Source organism: Eretmochelys imbricata, chromosome 10 (genome assembly GCF_965152235.1).
Source record: "Eretmochelys imbricata isolate rEreImb1 chromosome 10, rEreImb1.hap1, whole genome shotgun sequence".
Classification (NCBI taxonomy): domain Eukaryota; kingdom Metazoa; phylum Chordata; order Testudines; family Cheloniidae; genus Eretmochelys; species Eretmochelys imbricata.
Genome location: NC_135581.1, coordinates 37,563,274 through 37,587,951, shown reverse-complemented (window position 1 = coordinate 37,587,951; position 24,678 = coordinate 37,563,274). Strand labels below are relative to the sequence as shown.

The following is a 24,678-nucleotide window of genomic DNA, read 5'->3' as shown; positions in this document are numbered from 1 at the left end:
GATAACAGAAGATTTAAAAAGTGTTATTGCATCTGCATCTGATGGTGAAGCCAGTTATCAGTACAAGTGCCACAGCCAAGTACATCTGGTGGAAGAGACACAAGGGCTCAAACAAGGTGCTAAAGGATCAGATCACAATCAGCTGAACCAAGCTCTGGAGAATCAATTCTGCATTCCACGAGGGTATACTGAGTGTGGGAAAGGGTCCCAAGTGTTTGATAGGTTTTACAGTATTTTTATTTCAGCCACTGTTGGTTTAGTTCTTTTCTTTCCCCCACAACTTCACAGAATGCAGAGAGGACCTCATAAATAATGCACTGAGTATGTTAGTGTAGCTAGGAGCTCCCTATAGTGTGAGAAATGCTGTATCACTTTATGAAGATTTCTACTTGGGAGTCCTGAGTAGTCACTCATGCACTTGCAGCACACCTTAGTAACTGCTTGCTAAAGACAGATTGGGAGCTGCCCAAAGTTACCAATCCTGTGTCATGTACTATAGCAAGTAGGGCATCTCTAAGCTGCCCCGCCGTCAGCATTCCTAATGGGGAGCCCGAACATGTGTTGGTTTAGGCACAAGTCATTTTATGAAGCTCACTAACCTTCCGATAGAAATGTTGATTGAGGCTTACCACTTGCATGGCAGCCCTGAATTCTCATCTAACCATCAGTGAACTTAGGGCATGGCTACACTTGCAGATGTAGAGCGTTGTGAGTCAAACCAGCCCTCGGAGACCGCTGCAGGGAAAGCGCTGCAGTGTGTTCACACTATCAGCTGCAAGTGCACTGGTGTGGCCACATTTGCAGCACTTGCAATGGCATTGGGAGCGGTGCATTATTGGCTGCTATCCCACAGAGCACCTCTTCCCATTCTGGTGCTGTGGCTTGTGGGAAGTCGGTACGGGGCATTCTGGGTCCTGTCCCAATGCCCCATGATGCACCACTTCGCATCCCAGCAATCCCTGTGCTTCCGTCCACATTTGGCACCATCTTTCAACTTTTTTTTGTACGGCGTGCTCTGTCTTCCCTTTCAGTCTATGGAAATGGATCCTGAAGTGCTGAGGAGTATGCTGATGGGTCTCGCCAGCATGTCCCAAAAGGCAGTTGAGTTACTCCTTAAGCTACAAGCTGACAATGAGGAGTCCGATGATGTTGACTTGCATAACGCACATGACACGAGATTGCTTGGGGCATTCACGGACATGCTCACCGCAGTAGAACACTGCTTTTGGGCTTGGGAAACAAGCATTGAGTGGTGGGATCACATCGTCATGCAAGTCTGGGATGACGAGCAGTGACTGCAGAACTTTCAGATGAGAAAAGCCACTTTCATGGGACTGTGTGCTGAGCTCGACCCCACACCCTGCGGCACAAGGACATGAGATTGAGAGCTGCCCTGACAGTGGAGAAGAGGGTGGCTATTACAGTCTGGAAACTGGCAACTCCAGACAGCTACCAATCGGTTGCTAACCAGTTTGGAGTCGGAAAGTCAACCACTGGAATCGTGTTGATGCAAGTTTGTAGGGCCATTAATTGCATGCTGCTCAGAAGAACCGTGACTCTGGGTAACGTGCATGACATTGTGGCTGGTTTTGCACAAATGGGTTTCCCTAACTACAGAGGGGCGATAGATGGGACGCATATTCCAATTCTGGCACCAGCCCACCTAGCCTCCGAGTACGTTAATTGGAAGGGGTATTTCTCTATGGTTCTCCAGGCACTTGTGGATCACAGCGGGTGTTTCACTGACATTAATGCAGACTGGTTCGGAAAGGTGCATGTCACATGCATCTTTCGGAACACAGGCCTGTTCAGGAAGCTGCAAGTCGGGACTTTCTTCCCAGACCAGAAGATCACTGCAGGGGAAATCAAAATGCCCATTGTGATCCCTGGAGACCCCACTTACCCTTTAATGCCATGGCTCATGAAACCCTGCACAGGGAGCCTCGACAGCAGCAAGGAGTGGTTCAACAACAGGCTGAGTTGGTGCAGAATGACTATGGAGTGTGCTTTTGGACATTTAAAGGGCCGCTGGCGCTGTCTGTATGGGAAGCTGGATCTGGCCGATGACATCATCCCCATGGTTACATCCGCGTGCTGTACCCTCCATAACATTTGTGAAGGGAAGGGTGAAAGATTCACTCAGCATGGACCTCGGAGGTTTAACACCTGGAGGCTGAATTTGAACAGCCAGAGAGCAGGGCTATTAGAGGGGCTTAGCGCAGGGCTGCAAGGATTAGGAATGCCTTGAGGGGACAATTTGAGGCTGAAAGCCACCAGTAACGTTTGGTGCCCTGCATGGGAGTGAAGTGCAGTGGTTCCAATGTTAGTAGGAATCTGTGTTTGCTACACTGACTTGCAGTGCCTGTTTCTTTCCTGGGCTAAGGTATCTTTTACTTAATGCAATAATAAAGAATGTTTTCAAAGCCAAAAAATACATTTATTGAAAAGAAAATTCATTTATTGGAAAGATACACAATTGCTTAGGAAACAGAAAGGCCAAAGGGGTGGGGTGGGGAACAGTACAATCACAGATTTGCGTATGTCCTGTTATCATACTCAGCCTTCCTGTCTGGAGTGCTGTGCAATAAGTGCTGCACTTCAGGATGGCTATACTGCATGGTGATGGGGGGTTGAGTGCAGTGGGTAAAGATCGTAGTTTGCAGGACTGGGTGGTAAAGCTATAGGTGTTGGCGGCAGCTGGTGGCGATCACAACCCGGATGTTGGGGAAAGTGGGTTGGAGGTGACATGGGAGCATAAGGGAAAGAGTTTTGCGACAAGGGCTGCAGGGCGGGGCGGGCACAGAAGTGCTCCCCCTGCATTGCTACGAGCGCTTGTATCGAGTCCGCTTGGTGCTCCATGATGCTTAGCAGCCGCTCCATGCTTTGGTGCCGGCGATTCACATTCTGCTGGCAGATCCTCCTTTCACTCGCCCGCCACTCCTGCATTTTTTGATTTTCATTAAGGGACTGCTGCATTACTTCATACAGCATGTCCTCTTTGATTCTACGTGGCTGCTTCCTAACTCTTTGGAATCTTCTGGTCGCTGATAACAAGGATGGCTGAGATCTCAAGGTTGTATCTGTAAAGCCAAAATGCAACACTTAACAGAGGCAGCATTATTCACAACAGACAGAGCAATGATTCGACTGTACTTAAAGTAGACAAGCACAGTCTACACAATAGCAGAAATTGTCTGCCCCAAAGCGAGCGCACATAACCCACAGGAGCCCCAAAATGGTGAGTAAGTACAGGGGCAAGGGGGACTGATTGTTTCACGGCCGTACTGTCCTCTGGGGTTCTGTGCCTTGGGGAGAGCCAACAGCTGCAGGGGGCCCCTATATGGAACACTGTTCCCACATTTTCCACAGGATGAGTTTGTCCTGGGAGATATCTCGCTGCTGAGGGTGACCTGGGAAGCAAGGGAGGGTCTTCTACTACAATGCGGCTTCCGCTCTGGCCCATATACAGCTTGCCTGTGTGTAGCAATGTTCCTCCCCCGCCATGGCACAGTGGCGTGGATATATTAGCCTTACTGGGACAAGGCGCACAGTAGCTCTGCCAAGGAACCTGCACAAGCGGATTGCCCAGCTTCTACATGAGACCTTTGAAGACATCACTGAGCCCGATTACCATGACGTGAGGGAGCACATCAACCCCCTATTCCACTGCTAGGCATGCATGCAGCCCTAACTCTCCTTGCCCCAAGAGCCCGCAATGAACTTCCTTCCCAAAATAAAAGCCGCTTACCAGGCATCTCCTCTGGCATTTGTTCTTCCCCAAGCACCGAACGGTACAACTGGCTACCTTCCTCCTGACTGCATGCATCTAGGGATGTCGGGCTGTCCCCCTCCTCCTCAGCACCCTCGCTCCCGCTTTCCTTCTCCTCCTGCCTCGTTGAACTGGGCTCTGAAGTGTCCAGGGTGGTCGTCGGAGTGGAGGTGGGGTCTCCCCCAAGTATTGCGTCCAGCCCTTTGTAGAAATAGCAGGTCACGGGCACAGCACCGGAGTGGCAGTTTGCCTCGTGGGCTTTGTGGTAGGCATTCCGCAGCTCCTTCACTTTAACCCTGCACTGCAGTGCGTCCTGGCCATGGCCCCTTTCCATCATATCCCTTGATATTTGCCCAAAGGTATCGTAATTCCTACGGCTGGAGCACAGATGGGACTGGACAGCTTCCTCCCCGCAAACACGGATGAGGTCCAGCACATCGCCATTGCTCCATACTGGGGATCGCCTGGTGTGTGTGGAGGCACGCTCATCTGGAAAGATTCGCCGGGAGCACTCCATGCCTTGCTGAGCAAACCGGAAGGGTATTTTCAAAATTCCCAGAGAATTTAAAGGGCAGGTCTGACTGTTGGACACCTGAAGGCAGGGCAGGAGAGTTCAAAGTCATGACCAGAGTGGCTAGAACAGGCATTGTGGGACACGTCTGGAGGCCGATCAGAGCGCATTAATAGACCAGGGTGTCCACACTGGCGCTGCGGCACTCCAGCCAGGGCGCATCAAGCGTTATGCTTCTCATCGAGGTGGATTACAAGGAGTGCTCCAGCCACGGAGTCCGGGCGCTCTATGTGCCTTGCCAGTGTGGAAGTGTCATGAGTTAGAGCGCCCGGTACTGCATTAATGTACTCTAACTCGCCAGTGTAGCCATACCCTTAGATAGACCCCATTAGGGTGGATTTGATTTAAATCATTAGTCAGGAAGACTTGATTTAATCATGGATTTCTACATAAAAGTGCATTCTTGGTGGTGGTTATAACCTTCATACATATTCTTCACAACTCAGAGATAGATGTAGGTTTCAATTTTAGAAGGTACACACTATATATCTTTTAAGTGATTTATTTTGAAAAAAAATTTTCAGACTAGTTTTACAGCTATATCAGAAAATGAATGAATGATTGGTTATTTCATTTATCAAAGATAATTAAAGCAGATATTTATGAAATCATTGGGAGGTGAATTATCTCCAATTCAACAGGTTAATCATTAATATTTGGAGGATTTTCTTGCCATGCTGTATTAGGAGGAGAACATCACCAGACAGACATTTAAATTGTTTTATTTAACTAAAACAACAACATTATGTATTCTGGATTTTCTTTTCCCCAACAGCAAACATATATTTTAACAAAACAAGCATATGAATTTCCGAATTTAGTTAAACATTCATGTTTTTAAAAATATGGGTTTTTTGTTAAAAATAATTTTAACTAAAATAGTTAAATGACATTTTTAAAAAAATCAACAAAAATTAATTTGACTAGGTCAGCCAGGTCAACATGAGAAACTTAAAATATTGGCTTCTTCAGCTAACTCAGTCATCTTCACCTTCATTTTCCTGTTTGTTCATAATCTGGAAAAGAAAAACAAGCTTTCCTGCTTTTTCAGGTCCCAAACGATTTCTCGATTTGGAATGAATTAGTCCAAAGGAAGAAAATATTCTTTCTACACCAGCTAAAGAAGCTACTGCCGTTAAAAGTGAGATTATCACTTCAAGAGTCTCTGAATCCAAGTGCCTTAGTGACTTCCACCAGCTCACTGGTGTGACTTTCTTTAAAACATCATCAGCAAACATATATTTCTTGAATGGTTCACCCTTAGCTCTGAAGTTTATTATAGTTGGCATTATGGAGGGATGATTGCTGGATGATTGCCAGCAAGTTAAAGTATGAATTGGATGAATGGACTATAAGGTGGATAGAAAACTGGCTACATTGTCAGGCTCAACAGGTAGTGATCAACAGCTCGATGTCAAGCAGAGTGCCCCAAGGGTTAGTCCTGGGGCCAGTTTTGTTCAACATCTTCATTAATGATCTGGATGATGGGAAATTGCACCCTCAGCAAGTTCAAAGATGACACTAAACTGTGGGGAGAGGTAGACACGATGGAGGGTCCAGAGTGACCTAGACAAATTGGAGGATTGGGCCAAAAGAAATCTGATGAGGTTCAACAAGGACAAGGGCAGAGTCCTGCACTTAGGAAGAAAGAATCCCACGCACCGCTACAGGCTGGGGACCGACTGGCTAAGCAGCAGTTCAACAGAAAAGGACCTGGGGATTACAGTGGACAAGAAGCTGGATATGAATCCGCAGTATGCCCTTCTTGCCAAGGCCAATAGCATATTGGTTTGTATTAGTGGGAGCATTGCTAGCAAATCGAGGGAAGTGATTATTCCCCTCTGTTTGGCACTGGTGAGGCCACACCTGGAGTATTGCGTCCAGTTTTGGTCCCCCCACTACAGAAGGCATGTGGACAAATTGGAGAGAGTCCAGCAGAGATCAATGAAAATGATTGGGGCTGGGGCACATGACTTACGAGGAGAGGCTGAGGGAGCTGGGGTTATTTAGTCTGCAGAAGAAAAGAATGGGGGGGATTTGATAGCAGCCTTCAATTACCTGAAGGGGGGTTCCAAAGAGGATGGAGCTAGGCTGTTCTCAGTGGTGGCAGATGACAGAACAAGAAGCAATGGTCTCAAGTTGCAGTGGCGGAGGTCTAGGTTGGCTATTAAGAAACACTAGGAGGGTGGTGAAGCACTGGAATGGGTTACCTAGGGAGCTGCTGGAATCTCCATCCTTTTAAGGCCCGGCTTGACAAAGCCTCGGCTGGGATGATTTAGTTGGTGTTGGTCCTGCTTTGAGCAGGATATTGGACTAGATGACCTCCTGAGGTCTCTTCCAACCCCAATATTTTAGGATTCTATGTCTATGTCATAGCCAACTCCTCTTCTTCAGCAGTTAAGGTTTGACCCTGGTACCGAGTATTGAGAATATTTGCGAGATAATGAGCTGGAGATAGTGCTTTTCCCATTCGTTTTTTTAATGCTTGTAATTTAACTCTGTCATTGCATATTTCTCTTCTTAAGATCTCACTCAGTTCCTTCCAAATTTCAACAGCGTCAGCAATAAAACAGCTGTTTCCCTGCATTTTGTTCAAGGCTACAGAAATAGGCTTCATGATACTCAGCATGTGTTCAACATTTCTCTTAAGCCCAATGTTGAGAACTTTGGCTGTGACAGTGCCATCTATTTTTTTTTTCACGATTTAGTTCACAAACTGTCATCAGATTAGGCCAGTTCTTAATCTAGTGCTCAAAACAGTCCACTACAGAGTTCCATCGCACATCCTGTGGGAGAGTTAGCTTGGTTCCTCCCACTTTTTTCAGAGCAGCTGCTGCAAAGTGGTTGTTATGGAAGTATTTTGCCATTTCAACAACATTAGCTTTTATTTCTGGAACACTGAAGTCTTTGGCTAGAAGGTGAATCAAATGAGCACTGCAACCATATGTTATTAGCTTGGGACTCTCTTCTAAATAATTTCTTTCATCTTGGATACATTTGCAGCATTGTCTGTGACCAAGCTGCGTACTAGACATTTGAATTTTTTTTCCACAGTTTGTTATAGCTTTTACTGCTACTTCTTGGAAGTATTCTGCTGTGTGTGCATTTCCTGATGTATCAATTGTTTCTGTAAGCAAAACATTCCCTTCTTCTGTTGTCACACAAGCACATACAACAGAATCATTGTGGGCATTGCTCCACCCATCAAGACTCAGGTTAACAATTTTACCCTGTAGACCTTTTGCACGCTGCTGAATTTCTCTTTCATATACTTTATCCAGCAATTTGCCTGCGAAATCTGCTCTGTTGGGTGGACTGTATCCTGGTCTTAATGACTGAACCATGTGAATGAAGTGTGGGTTCTCAATCATACGGAAAGGAGCATAAACAAACCGGGCAACATTTTCATCAATTACCTCTTTTTGTAATCTGCTGGTTCTTATCACAAACTTATCTATGGTTGTTTCTGGATGATGGAGATTCTTTTTTTCTTTTGCTACAGGTGATATACTATGGCTATGTGACATACATGATGTGACTGAAACACTATCATTGGCAGATAACTGAAAGTATAGAAAATGATGGTGATCTGAAAGGTGGAGAGTCTTCAGAATCCTGTATGTTGAGGATAGATTCTCCTAAACAAAATAAGTCAATGCAGTTATTTAATTACCATACTGCTCATTTAGTATTACTCATTGCATTCACTGACACTCAGTACTACTTTAAAGGTGAAATTGTAAAAGGAAGATCTGCCTATTTCAGCTATTTATTTATTTTTAATCACAACTGCATCTGAAATGTTAGTACCATAGAGTAACAACTATATTTTTTGGCCAAACATGAGAATTCAAGAATAGTTCAGAAGGAAGACAGGCAGTCCTTAAGGAAGAAGTATGAAATAAAAAAGTTTACCAACCTGAAGATCCTGTGTGTTCAGACATGTTCCTTTCATCATCTTCAACACAGCTTTCTTCTGAGAACGAACACTTCTCATGATGATGTTTCTTTTGGGCAACGAGGCTTTACATTTCTTTGTTGCACTGTTTGCATTTTGCACGCATGCCTGTCTTACCCACAAGTAGAGGGGTATTTCGTTATTTAATTAAAATGTTCCCAAACTGGGTCTCTTTTACAGCCTGCTGCCATTATAGGTTCTCTCTTCTAGTGAGAGAATGGTATGGTAGGTCTCAAATCAATGAAGGCTACACTCAGAAAGACCTCAAAGCTTCTGGAATATGCTGCTCAAACAGTTTCACTTTTGTTTCTACTGCCTGTCCCTCCCTTCTCACATTTATCTCCAGACTTCTTCTCCTTGTCCAGATCTATTCCGCCCCCAACAATCTTCTATTCATTGAACTTTTTGAAACTTTGCACTTTTAGAGAGGTAAGGGATTGAATCTGTGTACACAAATTTGCAGAGGGACAGTAGGGTTGAGGTCTGTTATTTCTCACCTCAATATAGTATTTATTTTAAAACATTTTTGATGTTAACAAGCATGTTATCTCTAGAGACACAAATCCACAGTTTGAGAACTGCAAAACTAAGCATCTCTGATGGTATTTTCTAGACTGAGCACTGAGTCCCATTGGGTAGATAGAAAGATTAACCTAAATAATCTATACAGAAGCCCCTGGAACTCCAGAGATTGGGTCCCTAATCCATGAACTCTTGGAACTCATTTACAAAACTTTTCTTAAACATTACATGAATATATTGTCTCATACTATAGAATTAGAATTTATAATTCCTATTCCATGATGAGATAGTTTTAATTAAGATACATTATAGCTCAAATAGATCTTTAGAGAAAATGCTTTTTGAGGAAAAAAACCTATCCAAAAAATCTGATTTAAATAAAAAATCCAATTTTTATTTTTAAAAAATATAATTGATTTTTAGCCACCCTGGACACCATCACCACAGTACTTGAGTGGCTCACAATTATTAATGGATTTTCTCCTTGCAATACCCCTGTTAAGGTAGGCAAAAAACCCACTTCTTCAGAAGTGCACCTGAAGAAGTGGGTTTTTTACCCACAAAAACCTATGCCCAAATAAATCTGTTAGTCTTTAAGGTGCCACCGGACGCCTCGTTGTTTTTGTGGATACAGACTAACATGGCTACCCCTCTGATACCTGTAAGGTAGGGAAGTATTATGTCCATTCTATAGATAGGAGACAGAGGCACAAGAAAGACTGACCTGTCAAAGGTCAAAAAGGAAATCTGTGTTTGCACCAGGAACTGAATCTAGATCTCTGAAACATCTGTCCACTGACACAGCCTTCTGACTTTACCTACCCTGCAATTAAAAAATGATGGCATCATGGAAGAGAATTGGATAAGTCCTCCATATCCTTCCACAGGTAGCAGAAATTCCTGCTTGCAATACATAAGCATTAAACAGCTTTCTCCACACTCAGGGAAAACTCAAAAATCATTGAAGACTATTGATTGGTTTGTGACAGTACTCCTGGGGAAAAATCGTGGTGAATAGGCTAAGAGTTAGTATGAAGCCCCACACTAAACACTGCTACTCTCACAATTATAGTTATCCATTTAGACCTATGATTCCCTACCTACCACCAAAGGATTGTGAATGTTAAAGAGGGTGCATTGGTGTCTTCTCTATTCCCTTTCCTGGTTATCCTCTACTGTTCTGGGAGAAGCCACCCATCTCCCCAGACTCCAGTCTGATCCTGTGTCCTGCTAGCATTCTTGTTTAACCCTCAATCTTAGCAGCCACTTTGCTTTCCTACAGCTTTTCTCTTAAAGCTTGCAGTGTTTGTATGTACTCCATATTCACCCATCCACCTTATCTCTTGCAAAAGTCCCCAAATGGCCATCATCAGATTTGAAAAAGAAGATTATGCAAAGCATGGAATCTTTGACTCTTGACAATCACCCTTCATCATTTTCCATTTATTGACAGGACACAAACACTAGACTGCAACATTACTGAAGGATTTGGACAAAAGGAGGTGGATCAGAAACTTTAGAAAACAACGACTAACAAGCACTGATGGAATGGAAGGCCAGAAGAGCTAAATTTGTATTTTAGTAATAGCAAAAGTGATACTTTAAAATGCCTGCAAGAGTGGGGCAGGCACCTTTAAAAGTAAAGGTAAAATAAAATGAACAGTTCAGATAGGCTGGGTAGGAGTGGGGGACTCTGGCACGTGTGTTGCTGAAAATAGAATCTATAAGTTAGTACACCACACTGTGACGGGTTCCCTCCAGGGTGCCACCTGGAACTGGGGTACCACTGAGCCCTCTGACATACCCAGTTGCAGTTACATGTAGTCTCTCTAACTACCAGCTTCCCAACCTGGGACCCCAGAGCAGTACTGTTCTGCCCTGGTCAAATCTGGCCAGTATATGGGTTTAATACCTCGTCCACCTCTCTCTCAATGTGAAGAGAACAATGAACACTTGTGGTAACCAAGCAGAGATTTTCCACAACCACTCCAGTCAAAGCTCACTGGTTTAGAATAAAACAAAAACAAGTTTATTAATTACAAAAGATAGATTTTAAGTGATTATAATTAGGGCTCCGTATCTGTCATGCAGCTCGTGGAAGTCATGGGTTACGTGACTTTCCGAGAGCTCCATGATTTCTGCAGGGGCCTGGATGGCTGATCCCAAAGTCGGCTAGAGCAGCTGCCCGGGGCATGGCCCTAGGCAGCCATCCCCAGCTGGCCTGAGCAGCCATGGGGCGAGACCCCAGGCAGCCGTCCCTGGCCGGCTGGAGTAGCCGCGCAGGGTGTGGCCCCAGGCAGACGCCCCCCAGCTGACCGGAGCAGCTGCAGGGCACAGTCCTGGACAGCGCCCCCCACCCCCCAACACCCTTCCTCAGCAGCAGCCCCCCCCACGGCCCTCCAGCGCCGCGCCACCCCACCCACAAGATTTAATCACAGGTAATTTTAGTGTAAGTCATGGACAGGTCACAGGCCGTGAATTTTTGTTTATTGCCCGTGACCTGTCCACGACTTTTACTAAAAATACCCATGACTAAATCATAGCCTTAATTATAAAGGATAGCAAATGGATCAAAGCAGATTAGTAGGATTCCCATCCTGTCTTAAAGAGACAGTTTCCATAAATATATCAGGAACAGCATTTTGCAAAAGTGGGACCTGGATTGGGGTACCTTCTGTCACCCATCTATCTCTATTCCCAAGCGATTAGTTGTGTGACTGCTCCCCTCCAGGAGATCAGTTACACAGCTCCCTCTTAAAGCCTCAAGCACAGATTGCGTGCCTGGGAGCACAGAAGCTGGAACAGCTGTTCTATTCTGAGCAAATCCCACCACGTAATTAGTGAGGAGACATTCCTGTACTCCTATCAATTCTCTCTGAGCTTCCTTCTCTGGGCCCCCTCTAAGACACACACCTCTGTGCTATCTAGAGTGGGATCTATCCCCTGTCCAACTGTGATGAGCTCACAGCAAACAGCTTGAACAGATCTTTCACTGATAGGCGCCGCATACACCTCTCTCTGAGTTGAGTTTACCCCCAGCTACACAATACATGGAACAATCACCCACCTCAGTGGTCTCTAGGATTCTATCACCCTTCTCTGGGCTTTCCTCTAGGACACATCTTCCTATGCACCATAGAGTGAGGTTTGTCTCTCGCTTAGCTGCAACCTGCTGGCAGCCAGCAACCTGGACAGTTTTCTCACTTACAGGCAATACATTTCCCTCCCCATCTGGAGGAGATGCTGCCTTTAGCTACCAGGCAGCAGGAGCTGGTCTCAACTACACCTGTCCCTGGAAGCATAGAGTTTTCCACTGCTACAGAGGAATTAAAGAGACACTCTTCCATTCCTCCAGTAGTTCCTTTCCCTCTGGGGTTCCAGCATAAAATTTCTCCTTGACAGCTACATGGAAGAAATCATTCCCCAGGAACAAAAGCAATCTGGTTATCATTTACCACAGCCACAGACAATACAGCTTCCAAATCCTCAGTTTTTATATGCACTTTAGCCAAAGCCACAAGGATTTTGTAATCTCCCACTAATAAAAGCTCTGCCATCTGCCCTGACGGTAAGTCACTTTCCTTCACAATACTTCTAACCACAGAAATTTCTGTGCCTGTGTCTTCCCACCCCAGGTGTTCTTTGCCATTTATGCTGACAGACTTTATGTGCTTCATGCCTGGCTGGGCAGTGGCTATTTTTACAAACCTTGTATGATAAGTGGTAATTGCCTGAGATGCCTCTGTCCTCAGGGTAGCAGCATTTTCATGAGTTGCTTGCTGCCTGTTCCCAGGGCATTTATTCCTCGAGTGCTCAGTGGAATTACAGTGATAGCACCTTTTGGGCTCCTCTGTTTTTACAGGCGATTTGGGACAAGAACTAGAGGAATAGATTTGGGGAGGTGAGCGCCCAGCCTCCCATCCACCCTCCTTCTTCTCAGGGGTAAAATGGGAACCCTGCTTCTCACAAGGTTTAAACCCCTCTGTCTGTAGTTTTTTTGCAACAGATGCTTGAATTTGCTCAAATTGATCAGCCAGAGTAGCCATCTCCTCCACAATTTACCTTTTTGTCCCATAAACACGGTTTCACATCACCTCTCCCGATACTCAGGAAATGTTCCTGAGCAACAAGATCACATATTCCTCCAAAGCTTATAACACCTTTTCCCTTTACCCACTTATCCATCAGATCTTTCATCTAGTTTACATATGTCACATTACTCATCCCAACAACCCTCTTAAAGCTTCAAAATTTTACTCTATATGTTTCAGTGTAATCTGAATCTGTTTTAAAACCATTTCCTTGAATTTACCATAATCTGAAGCCTCTAGAGATGCTGGCATCTTATTTAATATATCCAGAGCTCTCCCAGACAACTTTGCAACCAAAGTGGGTATCTTTTGGTCCTCAGGAATCTCATGAAGTACCCACAGCCTCTTGAAGGTGATGAAATATTCAACAATGTCCCGTCTTGCGGTATGCAGGACACAACTGTTCCCATTTGTGGATTTTTTGAGCGGTGGGTCTCACTGGAGAAGCAGAACCAGAACCCCCGCACACCAGAAAGTCCAGTTGATGCATTCCTTCTCCTCCATGGCTAATTTCTGGCTTCAATTTCTTTGTCAGTCTCTATCTTTTTCAGTTCTAAGGCTCTCTAGTGTGCAGCTTCCTGCCTGGCATTCTCTGCTTCTATGGCTCTTCGGTATGCAGCTTCTTGCACATCAATTTCCATCTGTTTTAATTCCATAAGTCTTTTGTGTTCTTTTCCCCTCTCTTCTGCCTGCAATCTACACAGCTCCAGCTTCTTACTAGTTTCACTTTTGCTCATTTTCCTGCTTTCCTGACCCTACTTCCCTTTCCCGAAAAAAAGCAAACAGAAAATAACAAACTGAGAACCTCTTTAACCGATCTCTAGTCACCACACTTAAAATCACCACCGGTGTATGAAGGGCAAATCTCACTCAGGATAACAAGCTATGCATTTAATTCTGTACAACTATACCACTGTGACAGGCTCCCCCCGGGGTGCCACCTGGAACTGGGGTACCACTGAGCCCTCTGACTCACCAACTTGGGCTCCCTCTTAATACTGTGCTGCTCTCCAGCCTGCACTTTCACCAGCATTCATACAGGCAGGGAAACACCCAGGTGAAGTTACGCGTAGTCTCTTTTTTTTTTTGCCTCTGTTTTCACTAACAAGGTCAGCTCCCAGACTGCTACGCTGGGCATCACAAAATGGGGAAGAGATGGCCAGCCCTCTGTGGAGATAGAGGTGGTTAGGGACTATTTAGAAAAGCTGGACGTGCACAAGTCCATGGGGCCGGACGAGTTGCATCCGAGAGTGCTGAAGGAATTGGCGGCTGTGATTGCAGAGCCATTGGCCATTATCTTTGAAAACTCGTGGCGAACCGGGGAAGTCCCGGATGACTGGAAAAAGGCTAATGTAGTGCCAATCTTTAAAAAAGGGAAGAAGGAGGATCCTGGGAACTACAGGCCAGTCAGCCTCACCTCAGTCCCTGGAAAAATCATGGAGCAGGTCCTCAAAGAATCAATCTTGAAGTACTTGCATGAAAGGAAAGTGATCAGGAACAGCCAGCATGGATTCACCAAGGGAAGGTCATGCCTGACTAATCTAATCGCCTTTTATCATGAGATTACTGGTTCTGTGGATGAAGGGAAAGCAGTGGATGTATTGTTTCTTGACTTTAGCAAAGCTTTTGACACGGTCTCCCACAGTATTCTTGTCAGCAAGTTAAGGAAGTATGGGCTGGATGAATGCACTATAGGGTGGGTAGAAAGCTGGCTAGATTGTCGGGCTCAACGGGTAGTGATCAATGGCTCCATGTCTAGTTGGCAGCCGGTGTCAAGTGGAGTGCCCCAGGGGTCGGTCCTGGGGCCGGTTTTGTTCAATATCTTCATAAATGATCTGGAGGATGGTGTGGATTGCACTCTCAGCAAATTTGCGGACGATACTAAACTGGGAGGAGTGGTAGATACGCTGGAGGGGAGGGATAGGATACAGAAGGACCTAGACAAATTGGAGGATTGGGCCAAAAGAAATCTGATGAGGTTCAATAAGGATAAGTGCAGGGTCCTGCACTTAGGACGGAAGAATCCAATGCACCGCTACAGACTAGGGACCGAATGGCTAGGCAGCAGTTCTGCGGAAAAGGACCTAGGGGTGACAGTGGACGAGAAGCTGGATATGAGTCAGCAGTGTGCCCTTGTTGCCAAGAAGGCCAATGGCATTTTGGGATGTATACGTAGGGGCATAGCGAGCAGATCGAGGGACGTGATCGTCCCCCTCTATTCGACATTGGTGAGGCCTCATCTGGAGTACTGTGTCCAGTTTTGGGCCCCACACTACAAGAAGGATGTGGATAAATTGGAGAGAGTCCAGCGAAGGGCAACAAAAATGATTAGGGGTCTAGAACACATGACTTATGAGGAGAGGCTGAGGGAGCTGGGATTGTTTAGCCTGCAGAAGAGAAGAATGAGGGGGGATTTGATAGCTGCTTTCAACTACCTGAAAGGGGGTTCCAAAGAGGATGGCTCTAGACTGTTCTCAATGGTAGCAGATGACAGAACGAGGAGTAATGGCCTCAAGTTGCAGTGGGGGAGGTTTAGATTGGATATTAGGAAAAACTTTTTCACTAAGAGGGTGGTGAAACACTGGAATGCGTTGCCTAGGGAGGTGGTGGAATCTCCTTCCTTGGAAGTTTTTAAGGTCAGGCTTGACAAAGCCCTGGCTGGGATGATTTAACTGGGAATTGGTCCTGCTTCGAGCAGGGGGTTGGACTAGATGACCTTCAGGGGTCCCTTCCAACCCTGATATTCTATGATTCTATGATTCTCTAACCATCAGCTTCCCAGCCTAGGACCCCAGAGCAGTACTGTCCTGCCCTGGTCAAATCTGGCCAGTATATGGGTTTAATACCCGGTCCGCCTCTCCCTCAATGTGAAGAGAACAAGCACTCTAGTCAAAACGCACTGGTGTAGATTAAAACAAAACAAGTGTCCTTACTACAGAAGATAGACTCGAAGTGATTATAAGGAATAGCAAACAGATCAAAGCAGATTACCTGGCAAATAAACAAAAAATACAAACTAAACTTAATATACAAAATAGATTGGATATGAATTAGCAGATTCTCACCCTGAGAAATGATACAAGCAGGCTGGAGATTCTTAAAGGACAAGATGCACTTGCTTTACAGTTTGGAATCCCCAGGTGTTTTATACACAGGCTAGAAATCCCGTGAGCCTGGGTCCAGCACTTCCCCCAGTTCAGTCTTTGTTTCTCAGGTGTTTCCAGCAGTCCTCTTGTGTGGGGAGTGAAGAACCCCTGAGGATGTCACTCCCTGCCTTATATAGCTTTTGCATATGGTGGGAACCCTTTGTTCCAAAGCTTGGTTCCTGGACCAGTCTGTGGAAAAATACTGATATCCCAAAATGGAGTCCAGCATCGTGTGGCCTGGTCACATGTCCTTCTAGAGTCATAGCAGCCATCGCTCACAGGCTGTCTGTAGTGTTCTCAGGAAGGCTCACCACCGGGGAGATAAGCTTCTCCTAAGGCCTATTGTTCTCCCTAATGGCTCATTGCCCTGAGTAGTCCCTTCCCAACCAGCTATCTAGACTGAAAGGATCTTGCATGTGGGCATTACCCAGGTGTAACTACATCTGAAATACAGATACATAGTCAATATTCATAAATTCAGACACAAAAATGATACATACATAAAAATAGGATAATCATACTCAGCAAATCATAACTTTTCCAATGACATCTCACATGACCTGTCTTGCATAAAATGCATAATAATTATGTCATAATCATAATAATATCACTATGAAGAATATGGGATGCAGTGTCTCACACACACACACACACACACCACTCAAAGAAGTATGCGTTCTGAGTTAGTACTGCACCATTAGAAGAAGTCTCTCATTGTTATCTAGGAAGAACCAGTAGTTTATTGAGCAAACCTATTGAAGATGAATTAGCCATGCAATTGTAATAGCCATTAGTTGGAGCTCACACTGCAAAGCTGTAGCCATTTACCAATTAAAGATTTCTATCTTTCATTAGTGTTCTTTTTATCCTTCACATTAGTTTGTTTACTGGAATCTGCATTGCAATTTTCTATTTAATGTGTTTAAAATACATCCCATGCATGGAAAGAAGGACTCTTACTTCTTAATTACCATACCAAAAGTGTAGCATACTCTAATATTTACAAATTTGTTTGCTTATTTACTGTTTTGGTGAGAATGTGGGTTCTCATACAGATTCATCACTAAAACTGAAGTGCTTCAAGGCCACCAAAGCTCAGCAAGATCAAGCTAGCTTTCATTTCATGTATCAGCAACAGCCAGTGCAGATACTTTGAATCGTTATGTTCATTAATTGCTTGAAATATATACAAAGTGTAAGTAGCCACTGAATCACCTTTTCTATTTCTCAAGATCTTGAATTGGGTCTGAAATCTCCCAGGACCTGTGCAAGTTTTTAAATCTATGACTTTTTCAAAATCTTCCAGAACCTGGACGCAGATGAAAGTGTACTAAGTGACTCAGCACCTAGTGTAGGCATGGACAAGTCATGTTTTAAAATGTTTACCCTGCTAGGATTAACCATGACCACATAGCGTGTTTTTAAACATGAATGTCTATGACCTTTCTAAGAGGAAAACCAGGTTTATTATGTAAATTATGACAGATTAGTTTAGTTTTATTACTTGTATTGCAGTAGCCCCGGTCAGGGCTAGGCATGGTACAAACACGTTCAGTTAACACATTTTCTAACATGGCGCATTTTTTCCAGTGCAGACAAGGTCTAAGGAGTCCAATCATCAACACTAGAATTTCCATCCCAAGAAGATGACCCACATTTATGAATGAAATCTAGGCCTCCTGTGTGGCTGTGCAGTGCAGAACAATAATGCTAGATCAGTGGAATGGTCTCATGAACTCTCATTTGAACACCTTTATAGGTTACTTTGAACTAGTTTTGCAAGAGCATATTCAGGAACTATTTACCTTGCTGTTTGTTGCTGCAATCAGCACTGCTGCTACTGCCCCAGCATGGCAGGGATGACACACAGCCTTTAAAAAAGCAGCGAAGCAAAGACAGAAGAAATGAGCAAAGCACAAACATTCAAAGTTTTTTAACCTACCTTTTAGGCGATGAAACACTGCAAACAGGAGGAGTGCAGCGGATATGGAATTGACAGAAGGAGAACGCACAAGGAGAAAGACATAAAAAAAAGACAGGAAAAGAGATCAGTGATTTCCTACATCCCAGCAAAATGCATGGAAGGCGCCTAAGGAGAAACACAGAATAAGGTTTGAATCAAACAATGCCCAAAAAAGGAAAAAGAGGAGGACAGGTTAACAATATTCCTCATTTAGCATCAGTTCTCCTGTTCTCCCGTCAACCTTCAGTCCGTTTCCTTCCTGCTGTGTTGTCAAATCTATCAGGATGTTAGGGGAACAATTCATATCCGCTGCGTGGCTCACTCACTATCAAACAAGTTTGGATAAGGGAAAGTGAGTTCTCTCAAAGACTGGAGAGAAAGCTTCTGTTGCACCTACTTTTGCCTACCTAATGTCCTGCATCAAACCTACTCTACGGTCTCTCTTTGAGAGATCATCAGAGATTATGGTATGTTCCAGCAAACGGCACAGAAAGGGTGATAACTTTTCATTAGCCAGTGACTCTGCTTGTTGCTTTCACCTGGTGATGACAGTACTGAACCTTGCTTGGAAGAAATCTAAGACTGCACCTTTGTTGTTCTGGGCTGGCTATTGAGAAATCATTTCTTAGTGTGTTAGGGAGTGAAGAAGCCAGGAGCTGCTACTCAGCTCTCTCTCTCTCTCTCTGATCATACACATTGACTGTCTTAACTCTTTTGCCCTTCCCCAACAGGGAGGAAACCAGTGATATACCAGACTGTCACATACTCAGTGCTTCCAATGTGGTGCATCAAAAACAGTGGTCTGGAGGCCCTGGTAACTACTAAAGCTTCCCTGTTCAAAGTTTCTAACCAACACTCCAGTAGACAGAAGCCTTGAAAGGTATGCTTGGATTGCCTGACAAGGGAAGGTGCTGACTCTTTAGAGGTCTGACCAACATGAAGAAGCCACACATCAAGGTCTGCAGGAGAAATACAGAAAGGATGTTAATAGGATGTAGGATACGGAGAACAAGCAGCTAGAGAGAAAATCTGCCTTATGAAGAGATGAACAGCTGCATATAAGAGCACCATCAAGGCTTGTGTTATTTCATAGGCCAACATATGACATAAGAACATACCAACAGCCATACTGGGTGAGACCAAAAAAGTCCATCTAGCCCAATACCCTGTCTTCCGACAGTGGCCAATGCCAAGTGCCGCAGAGGGAATGAACAGAACAGGCAATCATCAAGTGACCCATCCCCTGTCGCCCATTCCCAGCTTCTGGCTAACAGAGGGTAGGGACATCATCCCCGGCTAATAGCCATTGATGGACCTATCCTCCATGAACTTATCTAGATCTTTTTTGAACTCTGTTATAGTCTTGGCCTTCACAACATCCTCTGGCAAAGAGTTCCACAGGCTGACTGTGCGTGGTGTGAAAAAATACTTCCTTATGTTTGTTTTAAACCTGCTGCCTATTAACTTTGCTGGGTGACCCCTAATTCTTGTGTTATGAGAAGGAGTACATAGCACTTCCTTATTTACTCTCTCTATACCAGTCATGATTTTATAGACCACAGTCATACCCTCCCACCCTCAGTTGTCTCTTTTCCAAACTGAAAAGTCCCAGTCTTATTAATCTCTCCTCATACGGAAGTCGCTCCATACCTGTAATCATTTTTGTTGCCCTTCTCTGAACCCTTTCCAATTCCAATATATCTTTTTTGAGATGCGGTGATCACATCTGCACGCAGTATTCAAGATGTGGGCATACCATGGATTTATAGAGAGGCAATATGATATTTTTTGTCTTATTATCTATCCCTTTCTTAAGGATTCCCAACATTCTGTTTGGTTTTTTCACTGATGTTGCACATTGAGTGGATGTTTTCAGAGAACTATCCACAATGACTCAAAGATTTCTTTCTTGAGTAGTAACAGCTAATTTAGACCCCATTGTTTTATATGTATAGTTGGGATTATGTTTTCCAATGTGCATTACTTTGCATTTATTAACATTAAATTTCATCTGCCATTTGCTGCCCAGTCACCCAGTTCTGAGAGATCTTTTCGTAGCTCTTCGCAGTCTGCCTGCGATATAACTATCTTGAGTAGTTTTGTATTATCTGCAAATTTTGACACCTCACTGTTTACCCCTTTTTCCAGATCATTTATGAATATGTTTAATAGGAGAGGTCCCAGTACAGACCTCTGGCAGACACCACTATTTACCTCTCTCCATTCTGAAAACTGACCATTTATACCTACCTTTTGTTACCTATCTTTGAATCAGTTACCAATCCATGAGAGGACCTTCCCTCTTATCCCACGACAGCTTACTTTGCTTAAGAGCCTTTGGTGAGGGACCTTGTCAAAGACTTTCTGAAAATCTAAGTATATTATATCCACTGGATCCCCCATGTCCACATGCCTGTTGTCCCCGCAAAGAATTCTAGAAGATTAGTGAGGCATGCCTTTACAAAAAACATGTTGACTCTTCCCCAACAAACTATGTTCATCTATATGTCTGACAATATTGTTCTTTCCTATAGTTTCAACCAGTTTGCCCAGTACTGAAGTCAGGCTTACTAGCCTGTAATTGCTGGGATTCACCTTTGGAGCTCTTTTGAAAAATTGGCATCACATTAGCTGGATAGCAGGATTCCAGGCATTTGGTACAGAAGCTGATTTAAATGATAGGTTACAGACTACAGTTAGTAGTTCTGCAATTTCACATTTGAGTTCCTTTAGAACTCTTGGGTGAATACCATCTGGCCCTGGTGACTTATTACTGTTTAATTTATCAATTTGTTCCAAAACCTCCTCTCATGACACCTCAATCTGGGACAGTTCCTCAGATTTGTCACCTAAAAAGAATGGCTCAGATTTGGGAATCTCCCTCACATCCTCTGCCGTGAAGGCTGATGCAGAGAATTCGTTTAGTTTCTCCGCAATGGCCTTATCATCCTTGAGTTCTCCTTTAGCATACTGATCGTCCAGTGGTCCCACTGGTTGTTTAGCAGGCTTCCTGATTCTGATGTTCTTAATTGTTTTGCTATTACTTTGAGTCTTTGGTGAGGTGTTCATCAAATTCTTGTTTGTCCTTCCTAATTATATTTTTACACTTCATTTGCCAGAATTTATGCTCCTTTCTATTTTCCAATAAAATGTTTCAGTAATCACAAATACAGGTCCTTCAAGGGTACTGATTCAAACTCACTGTTCTACATAAGTGGCTGTGAGAAGATACATTAGTTATGTGTACCTCCTGATCCCACAATTTAGAAGAAGAGCGTGGAAGAGCATCTCTCTGGATTACACCATTCCAGATACTATGCTCACAGGTTTCCATGGAGAGTTTTCCTTGTGACGGATAGAAGGGCTAGTTAAGCTATTGCTGAACTCTCCAAACTTTAGATTTGGAAAAAAACAGCATTTAGTAGACATTTCCTCCAAACTGTTGGCCTTGGGAGGAAAATGTTACTGTGTCTGTAGAATTTCAGGATCTGTTTAAAGTTTATCTAAATATGCTTTTATTTCATACACCACTTACCCAAGTCTTATCTTGTTGGGTTTAATATAAATATATAAAACATTGAGATAGCTGCCTAGAAAAGTGAGGCATGAAGCTGTACTCCCAGGAATTCTTTGTTGCACCTGTTGTATATGCACGAGGCGCTTTCTCAGATAAGTAAGCTGGTACTGTTCTGTATTTTTTTCACCATTCTGAAGCAGCGTATCATATAGTCTAGCCTGGTTAGATAGATATCTGATCAGTTTGCAAGTTTCCTGGTTGCCTCTTTCCCGTACCTGATGACAAAGCATGTTCTATAGGTTCATCTTTTGTCCCAGCCTATAGCCATTCTGTCTGTGACTGGTTTATTTCAAATCACTCAGGTGCACATCTGATTACAAATGTCTACCACTAAACAGATTAAGACTCTACCTGTGAACCTTACAAAGTGTCCTTGTATTTGTATAAGAGGCTTTTTGACTGTAAAGCTCCTTTTCAAATATCACTTGTAAATAAAGGTCTATTACAGTTTAATTACTCTCAGCTCTACTGAAAGAAAGAAAAACTAAATATGGCTCAGCTGCACTATTAAGCAGAACATTCCCACTTTCAGATACTCTTTGCTTCTGTTATAATACATTGGTGTTCAATGCTGCAATTTCAAACATACATTGAAATCACAATTTACATAAAAATCACAGTAAAAAACCTAATTTTCACATTTGTTTAGGTGCTGTCCCTCCCAATATAACTTTGTTCTCGGACTGCTTTTTTTGGTTCACTGTGTTTTAGCTTAAAAAAGCCAGAAAAACTTGCACATCTTAATATTTGTAGTGAACATCTGACTACGTCAATAGTTAGAAGTTTGCTCCTGTAGTAGCAAACTGTCAAAATTGCTTCATTTCAGTAATGGCATAACAGATAGATTATATGTCTTGTTAGTATTTCAGCAACATTCAGACAATTTAGTACACAGATGGAAGCCAGGTTTACATGACTACATTTGGGGCTGCAGCTATGTCCCCAGGAGAATGACTCCTCTGGGATAAAGATAACATGACGTGCTACCAGAGCATTCAGCCTCCTAACCGACCTTGCAGAGCTGGCTGTCCCCTTCACTAGAGAGAAAGAGCCTGTTGGGCAGGGCTAAGTAAATAGAGCATCCGGGGGCCTTACCTCTTCTGTTTGACTGTGATGCCTTTCTGCTGAAGGGCCTTCTCATTGGCCATATGCAGAAGCTGGATCTCCTTCCGGGAAAAAAGCCGTATGGCAAAGGCTTTCTCCAGCAGCTTCTCAGGAGACACTGACTTGGCAATGTCCCTAACAAAAGCTCGAATGTCTTGCTGCACATTGTCCGACTCCATGGGTTGCCCTGCTCTCACTTTGTGGAAGACTTTGAGAAGTGCTAGTGCAATCCGATAGAGCACCTTGTAGCCCTCCACCAGGAACACATCGAAGACCCGAGCAACATACACCAAGGGCAGCTCTCCAAAGAGCCACCGCTGCCAGTCAGAGTACACCTCCAGCACGTCCTCAGACACTGCCACCATCAGCTTGTGTGCTGCCTGGCAGTACTTGTTAACCAGGTCACCAAAGGTCATACAGGAGGACTCGAATGCCAGGAATGTCTGATCAATGAGCCGCTTGGATGGATCATTGCAAGCAAGGATGCGACAAACCATCTCAAAGCACTCTGCCTCATCCCTGCTGTAGTGGAGGAGCAGAGCCACCACAGAAGGCAGCGCTGGGCAGAATGATATGTCAGGGAACTGATTTGCGATGCAACAGATTATCTTCCTGACTGCCCCAATGCCCTCAGCATTCAAACAGTAATTGGGAACCAGACTATTATCCACAAACTCTGGCAATGGGAGGGTGCCAGTGTTACGCTTGCCAACGATCTTCACAACAATATCCCGGTACACATTTGCATCTGGTGTCACTGTGCGGCATGGGATGTTGCCAATTAGCTTCAAGTATACTTTGGCTCTCAAAGAGTGGTTCTTGGCCCAAAAGCCCTGTCGGGCAAGCTGTTTGAACTCCTGGAAATCTGTGCAGATTAGCTCTTTTGAGTCCTGGGTCTGGATGGTGGCATCCATCTTGTCCCAATCCACAAAGCAACTATATTCATCCATGGCTGCGGAGAATGTTTTTGCAGAAAGACAGAAGAGTAAAGACCTTATCTGGCCATTAGGGGACTTGTACTTTTTCCTGGAAGAGAAAGAAAAGAATGTTTAGTGGTTTCTCATAACAGACCATTTCCCATCCTCTTCAGGACAAAGAAATTCAGGTTGCTCTGTGTTGCTGTGAAGCTGCTTCCCATTGCAAGCAAGTTCCCAGATGCAGATTTTTGTTTACAATATTTTATTCCATTTTCACACCACAGCATGTTGTTAATCCACATTTAACTAGTACATTCAAATTCAGCCCAAGTGTAGATTCTAAACACATTCCAACGTGCAGTTTCCCTAGAACAGCTGTTCTGGATAGAGACTTCTCTGCACATTTGCACAAGCTCAAGTTATGGTTGCATTAACTGTGTAATGAAGAAGATGCTATCATCCCAATGATTCAAAGGCAGCCATTGTGATGTGTTGTCTAGTACCAGCCTCTCCCCCTTGATCTTAGTGCAAGGTGAAGATTACCTGGACTGCAAGCACCTAGTGTAACGCACTGGCCTGTGGGGTCGTGAGCTTTCATACAGAGACTTGTATGATCAAGTCACCCTCTAGTGGCTGTCCCACAAAGAGACCACCTATTATCAGCACCAGAAGATCTCCTTTAAAAACACAGATCTTTGCCACATGAGCCAGAGCTGAGAGATCATGGGTCTAGGCCCCAACTCCTCAGGGAGGGCACATATGCATGCGTTATCTAGTAATTAAAATTGTGGCCTAAGGCAACTGGACTTGTTACATTTGCCAGGGACAGTCATTGTACCTCTCCATAGTAAAGCACAATGTACAGCTATGATGCTGCACAGCAATGTTAATAAATAAGAGTAAAGATTATCAGTGTTCCAGAAAACAAAAAACTCCCCGCTCCATAAATCAGAGTGTTTTGGGAAATTAACATTTACAGGCAAGTTCACTCTCAACAATAAGTAGCATTAAAAATATTTTGAAATGCCTAAGATAGATATCTTGCCCATGAAAGCTATTC

At 44.0% G+C, this 24,678-nt stretch overlaps 2 protein-coding genes across 3 annotated transcripts in view; both read right to left on the bottom strand.

Moving 5' to 3' along the window:
- Positions 1-23,715, bottom strand: part of TBC1D24 (TBC1 domain family member 24) — a 38,110-nt gene extending 14,395 nt beyond the window's left edge. Inside the window, exon 1 of the mRNA XM_077827417.1 lies at positions 22,693-23,715. Coding sequence (XP_077683543.1) covers positions 22,693-23,651 — 959 coding nt within the window. The 5' untranslated portion in view covers positions 23,652-23,715. The remainder of the gene's footprint in view (positions 1-22,692) is intronic.
- LOC144270756 (uncharacterized) lies at positions 558-9,169 on the bottom strand. 2 transcript variants are annotated; one of them, XM_077827419.1, is made up of 3 exons: positions 8,260-9,169; positions 3,749-7,978; positions 558-3,080 (listed from the first exon to the last, which is right to left on the bottom strand). In XM_077827419.1, the coding sequence occupies exons 2-3, from the start codon at positions 4,284-4,286 to the stop codon at positions 2,608-2,610; spliced, it is 1,011 nt and encodes a 336-aa protein (XP_077683545.1). In that variant the 5' UTR covers positions 4,287-7,978; positions 8,260-9,169; the 3' UTR covers positions 558-2,607. The 2 variants fall into 2 exon arrangements, with proteins under 2 accessions (XP_077683545.1, XP_077683544.1); XM_077827418.1 differs by having other exon boundaries at positions 3,749-9,169.
- Positions 23,716-24,678: the final 963 nt, after the last annotated feature.